Consider the following 12,562-nt stretch of genomic DNA (forward strand, 5'->3'; position numbering starts at 1 on the left):
GAGTGTAATCAACACAATTCAAGTCTAATACCATGTCATCAGAGTACAGTGATCTACAAAATTAAGTCCAAAAAAAGACTTCATTTGCAACCACAGTTCAATTATACTATAGTAGGCCACTCTTCCGGGCACAAGATATCCAATTGCTCATCACCATTAGATGATTTCACTACAGGCAGCTCCCAACCCACCTGCCCTCATCACACCCCTTATAGCTGCTCCTTCTGCCTCTGGCTTAGCTTATGTCGCTCCCATAATGCACAGCCTTGTGCATCACTGCAGTGACTTACCACCACGAGGAGCGTCCTCTCCTCAGGCACACAAATACTTTCCCACACATGTGAAGCGCTTGCAAAGCTCCAAAGCAGATGTGTAACCATCTCAAGCAGGATCACAGATGGGTACCCAGCTCCCTGCCCTAACTGAAGTCTTGTTTTTGAACCACTAAGCCCTTGTGAGGTCTTGCAAACGAGCACGTCTGTGGCTAGAGAAGGCTCAAAGAGCATTGGTAAGAAGAGTCAGCAGGAAGCAATTGTAGACAAGCAACAATGACCTTCTGCACCTTTTTGTGCTGATCAAGTTACAGCCGAACTTGGTCGTTGCTACTCTGAAGTGTCTGAAGTTGTTTAGACTGTTTATGAAACACGTTTTCTTCAAACACAAGAAGTATCATGGAACCACATGAATTAGGATTTCCAGTAACTGATTTTCAACTTGGGTTTCCTTGAGACTTCCCAGCAATCAAAGCACCCGTTCTATCCCACAGGACAAACACCCAAGATCAGGTTTTTTTTGGACCCAGCTTTCCACGGGTCTATTCTCATCTCATTCTCAGCTCTTCTCAACACACACTACCACACTTGGAGCACATCCCCATTTCTTCTCAGCCCTCAGTACGACATCTTTGACTACAAAGTGAGGAGAAAGAAAAACAAGCAGGCACAAAGATGACCTCTCTTGTAGAGCTTTGGTTACTGGCAGTTGAATATTTCTGCTTTTCTTATCTTCAAGCGTTTCTGTACATGTCCGCCCCACTCCCGTGTATCTTTCTGCTTGAAATCACGTAATTACAGCTATAGAGCTCTTCAAGCAAATGAGACATCTCCGCAGCTCTCCCTTCAGCAGCACACCAGCTCTTGCACTAATTCATCAAAAAGCACGGTTCCAGGTACCCGCCTAAAGGTGACAGATACTTTTAAGCACGGTCATGGCTGAAGAACTACTCTGACCCAACCTCTTCTCCAACACCTAACCAAGGCAGGCAGGCAGGATCTGAGAAAGCAGAGCAATGAGACTACCTGAAGAGAAGGGCTGTGCACATTAGTCCTCTCAGAGAGGATGCTCGGGATAAAATTTGGTTCCTGACTGAAAAGAGAGGTAAATACCCCTTTTCACTCCAGGATGCTGAAACAGCAGTTTGCCTAAAAGGTTCAGAAGCATCAATTAAAATGGGCTAATTAATTTTCAGAAAGCTTTTCCTAGAGACTGAAGATTGTCAGAGGGGTCCCATACGCACACTGCCTATAGAAGAAACTGCAACCATCAAATATAAGGACCAGGTTCTGAACCACCCCACCTGCAGAGGAAACAGCAACCAAGGTAAAATATAACATTCAGGGTTACGTTGACTCATGAAATAACCTGTCAGAGGCTTAAATACACATGGAAATGAACATTTACAGATTAATGAAGTAAAGTATACCCTGACAAAGAAATGCCTTTGCTAGAGCCCTCTGAACTTACGTGCCACAGTCTAAGACAGACATGGGTGGAAGATTGTTGAATGATGGACTGAAATGGCCACTTTCCACATAAAAACCAGTTTCCATTTTGAGTAAGATCTTGCCTGTCTAAACAATCCACAGCTATGCAGAAACAGGTCTTGGCTGACACTAATTTGTTTCTTGGCTTAATCACTACCAGCTGGGACTTACTATTAAAGGTTGATTTACCATGGATCACTGAATCATGAAAGGCAGACCACCAGGGAAGAAAGCAAAGGTTAAAAGACAAGGGGACTTCCAGAATTTGTAAGTGACCTCCATGGAAAAAGAAGGCCTAATGCCAAGCAGTGTAATTACAAATATAAGCATTTGTAGCACAAACAGGAAAAAAGATGAACGCGTCTCACTTCAAATACAAATGGGTTCCCTGGGGTGATCTCCTCCACTGCGCTCTTGTGCAGGGACCATCAGTGTGGAAAAGTAAAGCTACAAATATATGGTGAAAATGTTTTCTCTTGCAAGATCTGGATGTGACCTTCTGTAATCAGAAGAAGCCTCCGTGTCAGCCTCCTGGTACATCTGGTTTTTTTCTGCCTATGATGGGCTCTAATTTACACTGCTCTCTCCCCTTTTCCAAGATGGCTGGAATCATAACTTGACCTTGTTCTCAAAGACACAATGGAAAGCCTTGGACTGCAAGTCCACAGCCTCCACGCAACCAGTGCAGTAACAACTAGAATGGGGTGACAGCACCACGAAATGTGAAAACGCACAGGTCTTCAGAGCACTGAGCTGAATCATCTGCAACACAGAGATCTCTTCTACGCCCCTTTTCTTCTCCCTCTGTGCTTTTGCATCACCATTTGACAGGATTGTTCAGAAGCCAGTCTCAGCCTGCAGGTTCAATGTGGGAACCAGAGGTGGAACAGGATCTCAGAGGTGCCCTGACACACCTGTCAGCGTAAAGAGGAGCTGCAGATCAAAGCCTCGGTATCAAACGCCTTGGTGCCCAGCAGCTCTCCAGCACGCTCGTCTGTCTGGGAAGAGCAGAGAGCAGCTGTCCCAGTACACTCCAGGCGCTCAGACATCCCTCAAGCCAGTGAAGTCTGCCCTCACGCCCCCCAGGCACAGAGGAGTACAGGTAATGCTTCTCAGGAGCACACGTCTGCTCTAGCAGGAAAAACGCTTTTCTACGTACTGTTCCTCTGCATCCTCAGAGACACAGAAATGGAATCCAGCTTTTATGGGGCACCACACAAAAGAAGAGAGAGACCCTTCCTCTTCTCCTTCCTCCTGTTGTAGGAGTCATCGCAAGCAAATTTCTCTGTAGAGTCTGGTGCTTGATGGTTCAAGGCAACCCCACAAGACATATTAAAAGGACGAAAAAACTAGGAGAAAAAGAAAAGTAGATTGACTATTAAGTTATAAGAAAAAGCAAAAGCCAAAGCCTGTCAAGAGAAGCAAAAAAGAAATGCATTAGACACATAGCCCTTTTAACTTTGGAGGACAAGGAACTGAATCTAAGTTTATTTCTAGTGCAAAAATCTCTGCCCTCGTGTGCTTGGCCACCCAAAAAGTGGATAAACAAACTCTCCCTTGAAGATGTATCTTACATCTTGCTGTCAATAAAACTTAAGTTAAGGATGTGTCAGCATTTTTGGGTCCTCTGATGCTTTCCCAGGCAACCCCCTAGCAAGTGACTCAGTGCACTGCCTCCCACAATCCAAAGATTTAAGCTTTGCCCAAATCCTGATTGCATTACTCTACTCAATTCCATTTAGCTACTGCCTATCACATACTAAGAGAAAAGATTACAGCTTCTAGCCTTACAGACAATAGAGCGAGAGTCAGGAGCATGTTTCAACCCATTTATCACTTGTTGTTTCTTACTGTCCATCCAAAGACGCTACTTACAATAATACAGCTCAGGCAGCCAATTCATCTCCTCCACAGACTCAGCCCAAGCAGCAAACAGTGCATCAGGCTCTGATTTATTCTTTTTCTGTATTTTCTCTCCTTCTATCACTACCACCTAAAACTAAATACGGAGCCAATAACGACATTGTCCAACCTCCAGTATGTCACAAACTAAACTATGTATTTGTATTTAAACTATTTGGAGCCAACAACAGAGTTTCGGATTCTTAACAGAAAAGTACTAAAGACCCACCAAGCTGTTCACTGTCCATTAAATAGGAGTTGGCCACATGAGCAGAGCAAATAGAAAATTAGCACTGTTCTGGGTTGCCTCGTGGGCTTCAGCAGACTGTGTTCACAGCTTCTCACTTTATTGGATCTTGTACGTGATCAGAGAAAAGACCACATACGTGCACAGGGAGTCTTCAACAAGACGGAGTCAGCAGATGCCTTTCCTAAAGTCTAGGAGATTAAAGACAAGCAGCAAGGATCACCTGGCTGCAGATAATTATTTTTTTCCAGAATAAAGTGATTTGATCACGTGAGAGGTGGTCTTTTTTTCTTTTTTAAGAAAAAGAAAAAACAACACCTGCCACCAGCCGGGGAACCGAGAAGGCCTCCTCTTTCTTTGTACTCAAACCTATCAAAACCACCCCAGAAATCCCTCTTTAGAGGCAGGTTCCTCACCAGTGCTCGTGTAAGTGCAGGAACTACAACACCCAGACTGGGACAGTAGCAGGGGAGCAAGACAGCTGCGATGGGCCCCCTAAGCCCCATGGAAGACAAGAAGCAGGCAGCCTGTTCCACATCAGCTCTCCTCTCCAGCTGAGCCATACCCTGCTAACAAGACATTTTTCGCCTTGCACCACAGCCCAGTACTTCCCCTGCAGCCAGGTCTGGCCGCTGCACAACCCGCATCCACAGCCCCCCCAAAAGGATCAGCTCCCTTAAAGCTGAGCGGGAAAGCTGATATAATTACGGAAATGCTTGTTTCCCTGAAGCAATCCCCATCCAAGCTGTTTTTCCCTGAAGTTATAATCTCTCAGCATTACAGATAAGGCAAAGAAACCCATATTTGTGCTGCAATATAACATAGTTCTTTGTGAGAAATGTAACTTTTCCTTTCCCTGCCTTTTTTTTTTTTCCTAAATATGCAATAAAACAAGCACAAAACACTACATGGAGTATGCCTCACTGGCAGGAATATTTTTTAAGGATAATAAAGTGTCAAGAGAGGGAGCTGTAGTCACATTAATCAGTTCTTTTAGAGGGACCATGCCTCACTAAATACTGCCAAGTCTGTTGGTTAAGATGAAGAAAATCCATTGGAAAGGCATTTTCAATAAGCACCAATGGCCTTGGTAAGTATCTTTTATGGAAAAAAGAAATAGACAGGAATGTCTGCTCTGTTTCTGGCTGACGAATACATTTTTCAACTAAACGGCGTTGTGTATTATGTAATTTAAACTGTCAAATTGGTGACTGTACAATTTGTCCATACATAAAACATGATCCTTCCGTTTAGGGCAGGGGAGCGAAATGGGAGTTTTGCTGTGTGACAGTATTTTTCGTGGTGTGGCAATTATACTCCATCCACGATAGCGCTAGCAGCCCTTACCCTATTCTTTTACTAGTCTAGATTTTTTTAAAGAGTTAAACTTGTCAAGTAATACAATCAAGTGATTCCTGCCGTCAAGGCACACGCCTAGTGACTGCACAAATTTATACAGCAGACTTACCAGCCAGCCTCCCAGTAAGCCTACTTGCATCTTTACACAATACTTAAAACATTGGAAACTCAAAAACCTCATCGTGACTTCACACATACAATGAATGTAAGTGAGATAATGATCAAGTCCCTCTTCCTCCTTTCCCAAATTTCATTTTCTTTCTCTGCTGAGGCATAATATGCTCCGCCAGACAATGAAACTGTAATGACAGTATTTTTACTTGCTCTTGCACTGAAGTGGCTTTTGTAATTTAAACCATCTGTTTATAATTATTTTATGTTCAACATCTTCACTGAGCATTTTATGGATTATAATAACAAATGACATCTGCTTTAAATTTTAAATGTGGTTCAGTAAAGCACATCCAAACCTGAGGCAGAGAGCCCAAGGAATATTTAATTTTCTTTTTAACATCTCTTGATAATCAAAATTGCTTTGCCTGCCTAGAAAAGTCTCCTTTGCGAAAACACTCCAAGGAGAAACCTGACTGTGGCCTACGAGGCAGAATGACTTGAACTTCCCTGCAAATCAGTCACTCCAGTGCCAGCCTACAGAATTCAATCTGAATTACCCTGTGAGCACGGGAACAGTACCCACAAGTCTCCCAGGTACAGAAACATACTCAGGAACAACAATGACAAGATGATGGCGCTGAGAAGGAACAAGGGTGGTTTTCTCACGCTTTGAGGCGTGGAAGAGAACAAGAGCATCATCCTCTGCAAACACTAGTCAGCCACATACAGAGAAAGGGAAAGGGAGAAACGCAGCATTACTTTTGCTCACCATGCAGGCCGTTATAAAAGTACAGATCTCAGAAAAAACAAAACTCAAACCCAACAGCTGTGTCTTTTTTTGCTGTGAATCAGCTATTTCATCAGCAACAGCACTTTGGGAGCCTGTCTGTTTTCAGGCAGTATTCACGATTCCTTTCGGATATTTCTTGACTTTGGAGTCATACCGCCATACTCTATAAGCAAGATTTCTTTGAGCACCACTGTTCTACAGCTTAACATCATATTCCATGGACATTTCATTCATATATTCATCATTTCATAAACATAGACTGTTTAGTTGTTTCTCCTGCCAGAAGTGACTTGCATTACACTGTATAACCTCTATTCTTGCAGAGAAAATGGATGTTTTGACTTCATTTCTTCATGTCCTGTTTGGAGATCTCGTAGACAGATTTTTCACAAGTTTTGTGGATTATTTTTGGGCAAAGAACCTCCGCCTAGGAGCACCTAACAGAGCCCAGCACACCTGCTTCCAGGACTGCTATGGTCAGTAAAGAAGCAGTACTTACAAGAACACAACCGCACGGAAGACCACTTGCCACAGCAGTCTTGCTGTCTCACTGGAGACCTCCCTGACAATCCAAAGCTGAAAGCCCACGAGATATTTGTAAAGTCATTTTCAATAAACACAGGCAGTGAGACACAGGCACCAGTACAAGCAGCACAGTTCTTCCCTTTATCAGTAAAAGATGGGAGCATCGAACTCTTCGAAGTCACACAGCAAATATTAAGGTAGAGCACACAGGGAAAAGGATGGAAGACGACCTTCAGCTCTATTAAGCTTGCAGTAAGAACCAGCTTGCATTTTTTTCCTGTATATACACAGAGAAAACATTTAGACAAAGAAAATGGTGTTCAAAGTATGCTCTACAGAAGCTAGTTTAAGACTGAAAAAAGCTGAAACAAGAGAGTTTTGTCTTAAGTCACATTTTCTGATCAGTATCAACTGCTACCAAAAAACAAGAAATATCTTCAATGGAAGAAGCCACTTATCAGCTACTTCCTGCACACAGGCTGTCGAATGTCAATTTGCCAATAGTTTCAGGCTGAAGGAAAAAAGGACTGCAAGACAACCTTCTAAGCACAGAGTAACACTTTCAATAATAAATAAACACGTAAGTCAAATAATCATTTCACAGGTTCCCGCTCTTTCAAAAAAAGTGTTTTAGAAAGGACTCACGAGCTTGTGAGATAAAAGTACTATTTCAACCAATTCTGCTAGCCAGTAGAATTGCTTTTGATCATAAGGTATAATCAACTGGCTAGCGTAATTGCTATTGTACAACTCTTAACCTACAGAACCCGCACCCACAGCACGCCCCATAGAGCAATCCCTGCCTACCACCCGGCTCCCTCATCCCAAACTTGCCTGTTTGGCAGCTCCCGAAGGGAATTTCCCTTTCTGATGCCTTATCTGTCTTTCTCAGGGCTATGCAAGCATTAAGAAGGATCTTGGCTCTGCTTTAACTGTACGTGGGCACCGTTACAGACCAAGACCCTAGCAGGATCCATCTTAGAACAGGCTTTCAGTATGTACAGGTTCATCATAAAGAAACTAGCACAAGGGGGGAAAAGTGCTCCAATCACCAAATGAAATGATTCAAGAAGCTGAAATAACTAGTTGCAAGGCCCAGATTACAGAAACATTAAAAGGATGGACTGTATGACCTTCAAGGGAACATTCAACTTCTAAACTAGTAATGCAAGTGTACATAGTATTTGATCACGGATATGTTGAGGTTTATTGAGAATTCTTCAAGCAAAGAAGTTGTATTGCCTTCCTTTCACAAGTAGTTATTTTTCATTGACTGATTTCTCTGCTAACAAAACAACGGAGCGATGCAACACTGGTACGTAGAAGATTACAAAGAGCAGACACTATTATTACAGACATCAAATATAGTCTCATGTTAAAAACACACAGACAAGTTCTACCTACATTAGGTACCTGCTCTCAGGGAGGAAACAACCAGCTAGTTTTAAGGTGACAGAAAAAGTCTATTATTCATATCTGTGTAGCACTTATTTACCTGTATCCAACCATCTGTAGGAACTGTCTTGTAATTAAAAACATCTGTTTCCCAAAATAATTAAAACCAGCAAGGGAAATATTTCATCAGGTGTTGCTACACGAATACCTAACTGCTACTGCCATGTCAGAAGAACAAGAGGTCCTCACAGTCACAAATACCACAAGAAAAACCAAGCTAGGACAGCTGCAGAGAGTTGTCCTGTCCTCTGCTCCCATCCACATATTCCCATGCCAAGCCCTCCGTTGGACTGGCACAGCTGCCTGTAAAACTGCATAGCGAGACAGACTGGAGAATTCACTGAAAGTAACCTAAAGGAAAAAAAAAAAAAAGGAAGGAAACTGAAATAAGTTTGCTCTAGTACAGTTGCCCATTCTAATTAATAAAATAGACCTCTGTTGGCACCAGATGGGCAGGACTGCATCACCTCCCAGCTGTGCTAACTTAGCACATTCGAAGCACGTCCTCAGATTCTTACTTTGTTTTCCAACTTATATCACATTTATTAACATCATTGCCTTCATCGCATGACCTCCTCCACAGGCTAGCTTAAATATCTTCAATCACATTTTCCTCCAATACTCGACTGAACAACAGCAGGCAGAATAAGGAAAACATAGTACATATAGAAATCTTTTTGCAAGTTGGTGGAGTGTGCTTCTGCAGTGACGGGAATAAATAAGACCTTCTCAATTTCAAGCCTTGTTTTCACCTCCAGAAAGCTTCAATAACGGACACGTTAATAAATTCAGGCAGCATAGCCTAGCCTCTCACGTGAGTTTAGTACTTTTAAACCTCTGAATGACTTTACAAAGACCATTTTCATACTCGATTTCCACTGTTTCCTTTCCCACCTAAACTGTCCTTCAACATGGTAAGGCATGCCTTCTTTAACAGCCATCTGTTAACCTCCACAACTTTCTTTCTGCACAGCCCACATTTACAGACAATACACCCATCTTCCACAGGTTTCCAAACTTGAGTGAATGAAGACCAACGACTCAATTCTCTGATTTGTGGATGTATAAAAGGTCGTATCTCTTATCCCCAAGTTGTGGCTTCAGTGGCATTTCTCTCTATTCATTTTTGCAAAAATATGAAATATATGACACGAAATTTGAACAAAGTTTGATTCCGAAATTTCTAAAATTTTTCTCAGGCTGTAAATGTTTTATTCACCATGCGTCTCACAGCAGGCTCTTCAAACATCCACTGTTCACAGAAATGATTCAAAACAACACATCTAGAGAGAAAAAAGTGATTGAACAAGACCCACCTTTCCTTAAACGCCCCCAGGGACGGTGACTCCACCACTTCCCTGGCAACCCGTCCCAATGCCTGACTGCTCTTTCTGAGAAGAAATGTCTCCTCATTTCCAACCTAAACCTCCCCTGGCACAACTTGAGGCCATTCCCTCTAGCCCTATCCCTAGTTACCAGTGAGAAGAGGCCGACCCCCAGCTCCCCACACCTTCCTTTCAGGTACCTATAGAGAGCAATAAGGTCTGCCCTGAGCCTCCTCTTCTCCAGACCAAACAACCCCAGTTCCCTCAGCCGCTCCTCACAGGACTTGTGTTCCAGGCCCTTCACCAGCTTCGTAGCCCTTCTCTGGGCACGCTGCAGGGCCTCGATGTCCTTCTTGTAGTGAGGGGCCCAACGCTGAGCACAGTACTTGAGGTGCGGCCTCACCAGAGCAGAGCACAGGGGGACGATCACCTCCCTGCTCCTGCTGGCTGCACTATTCCTGACACAAGCCAGGATGCCGTCAGCCTTCTTGGCCACCTGGGCACACTGCCGGCTCACGTTCAGGCAAGCATCAACCAGCACCCCCAGATCCTTTTCCTCTGCACAGCTTTCCAGCCACTCTGCCCCAGGCCTGCAGCGCTGCATGGGGTTGTTGTGACCAAAGCGCAGGACCCGGCACTCTGCCATGTTGAACCTCACCCCGCTGGCCTGTGCCCATCGACCCATCCTGTCCAGGTCCCTCTGCAGGGCCTCCCCACGCTCCGGCAGATCGACACTTCCCCCCAGCTTGGTGTTGTCTGCAAACTTACACGTTCTCCTCTTACTTTGTGGGACATTATCGCATTTTTGTAAAGGCTGAAAATATTTCCAAGAGTCCCTTCTCACTTCTGTCTTATTTTTACTTCAGATCCCAACTTCAGATATATTATAAAGTCGGTTTCTATGGGTAAAGCTATACTTAACATACAAAAAATATTTATAAAATAGCTTATATTACATCAGGATTCAACAACCCTACAAAAATCAACACAAGAAGAGTAAAGACCGATGTGTTTCTACTCATTTTCTGCTTCAAGAAGTGCACGTTTAAAAATCCATGAGAAAATATGCATAGGCAGAAAAAATGGGTTTTGTTTTATACACTCCCCTCCCCCAAAAAAAAACCAAAACAAAACAAAAACAAACAAACAAAAAACACAAGAAAACCCTCTGAAGGCTGTTTGGTTTTTTATCTCCATACAAGCCATCCATATTTTGGATACCCAGCTTGACAGACCTATTTTTGGAACCTCATTTTCTGAGGCATATTAAGGTAAGCTATTCTTCAGACAAACAACTTGCACCCTTTAAAGGCAAAAGAAAATTTTAATTCCAGTAAGAAACAATGCACACCTTTTGGAGGCAGAAAAATAAATGAATTTGTAGATGTCTCCATCAAGTAAACTTATTTAATGCCTTGTTTCCAAAGCTTCAGCATCTTTTTCTGCCTCACACATCCTCCACGGTGATGGATGTTTCTTATGAGGCTTTCTTCTCAAGTCTCTTAAATTAGACTCTTAGAGTACCTATTTGTATACTGCAATAAACTATTTTTAAGCATATTGTTATTGCACAAGGCAGTTTAAACACACTTTTCTTCCTACGTTCTTCAGCTCTGGAATATGTACTTCAGCTGCGTTAACCTTATCCTAGGTGCCAATAAAGTATTTTGGAGCAACTGAGGGACATCAGTGTAAATATTTCAATTAGTTTAATAAGCCAAAACAAACCTCTTAGGAAGTACTGAAAAAGAGGAATATTTTTGCACTATTTTAGGATAGAAGAGAAAAATTTAGTCCTTATTGTAAAACTACACAGAAGCCAGAAGCATCGCATACCTTAAAAGAAGCGGAGACTTGTTTAAACCATCTTTAAACTTCAAATCACTTGTAAACATCGCAGATCACCACTAGAGGCTGCTACAGGACATCAGTAAGGGAAAAAAGGGAAAAAGACCACAGGCAGGTGAACTTTTAGTAAGTTCACACTGAGCATCCTTTAACTCTCCAGAAAGGAAAGCGACAAGATTTCCTTAACGAAATCCACCACACTGATTCCACCAAAGTACCAAGAGAAAACGCTTTTCTTATTTTTATTGTAATCTAAGTCAAAATCCCATTTTCAATATACTGCCGCTTCATTTTATGCTACAACCCATTCACACTCCCCTACTCTTTTCCTATGATATACACAATATGAAATCAGTATATTATTGGAATAAAAAAGTTTATTAAAGGACAGATTGATTGCATTATAAGGAAAATGTATGTAAACTAAATACAGGAGTACCACTCTTTTATGGCATACTAATAGAACACGAATTAACCAGTTTGCAGTTATGGTACTAAGTACTCCTATATCTAGTAAGGCCCAGTAAAATAAGATTATAGGTAGTCTTGATACGGTTTCAATTAATTAGCAGAATGGTCACTTCCAAACACTCAGAAACGCGTCTTTGTGCCTCCCTGAAATTTGGCCACTCTTCCATTAGAGATTTCAACCCCAGTTTTGCTTTCAGTAAAGCAACCAACAGAACTCCCAGTGAATCAGCTTGACACTAACAGAACTCCTACGAGCGTAGCAGGAACTGAAAGAGGATGTTTTCAAAGAAACAGAAGAGAAAGTAATGCTGACCCTGTTCAGCATTATTTCCAGTGAGCTGAACTTCCTTCAGTATGAACACATATTGAAGGCAGAGCGTAATAAAAGATGGCCTTGTCAGGTGCACAACCCAGGTAACACCTTCACATCATTTTAATGAGAATGGTATACTTCCAGATAAAAAGCTTTTTACTACTCTGACTAATTCTCAGTCTTGAGGGACATGAGACAGGCATAAAGTAGAATCAAGACCCCAAAGTTCAGAAAGGCAAATTTTTCATTACTTAGGATACCAGTGCACAGGATCCCTTGGGAAAATGACCCCAGAGATAAAGGAATGAATGGGAGCTCAGAAATATTGAAAGACATTTTTCAAAGGGCACAAGAGCTCTCAATCCCAACATGCAAGAAGTCGGGCAGGGGTGGCAGGAGACCAACTCGGCTGAGTCGGGACATCTTAGCCAAACTGAAACACAAAACCAA

At 42.5% G+C, this 12,562-nt stretch overlaps 1 protein-coding gene across 2 annotated transcripts in view; it reads right to left on the minus strand.

Moving 5' to 3' along the window:
• PIGN (phosphatidylinositol glycan anchor biosynthesis class N) overlaps positions 1-12,562 on the minus strand; it is a 111,315-nt gene that overhangs the window by 97,681 nt on the left and 1,072 nt on the right. The window contains exon 1 of one of the 2 annotated variants that reach the window (XM_080579276.1): positions 291-9,415. The exons of the other annotated variant lie outside the window; for it this stretch is intronic. Within the exon in view, the coding sequence (XP_080435402.1) occupies positions 291-506 (216 nt within the window). The 5' untranslated portion in view covers positions 507-9,415. Of the gene's footprint in view, positions 1-290; positions 9,416-12,562 lie in introns of those variants that run through there. 2 annotated transcript variants of the gene reach the window in all.

This window comes from Anser brachyrhynchus (genome assembly GCF_964034855.1).
Source record: "Anser brachyrhynchus genome assembly, chromosome: 2".
Lineage (NCBI taxonomy): Eukaryota > Metazoa > Chordata > Aves > Anseriformes > Anatidae > Anser > Anser brachyrhynchus.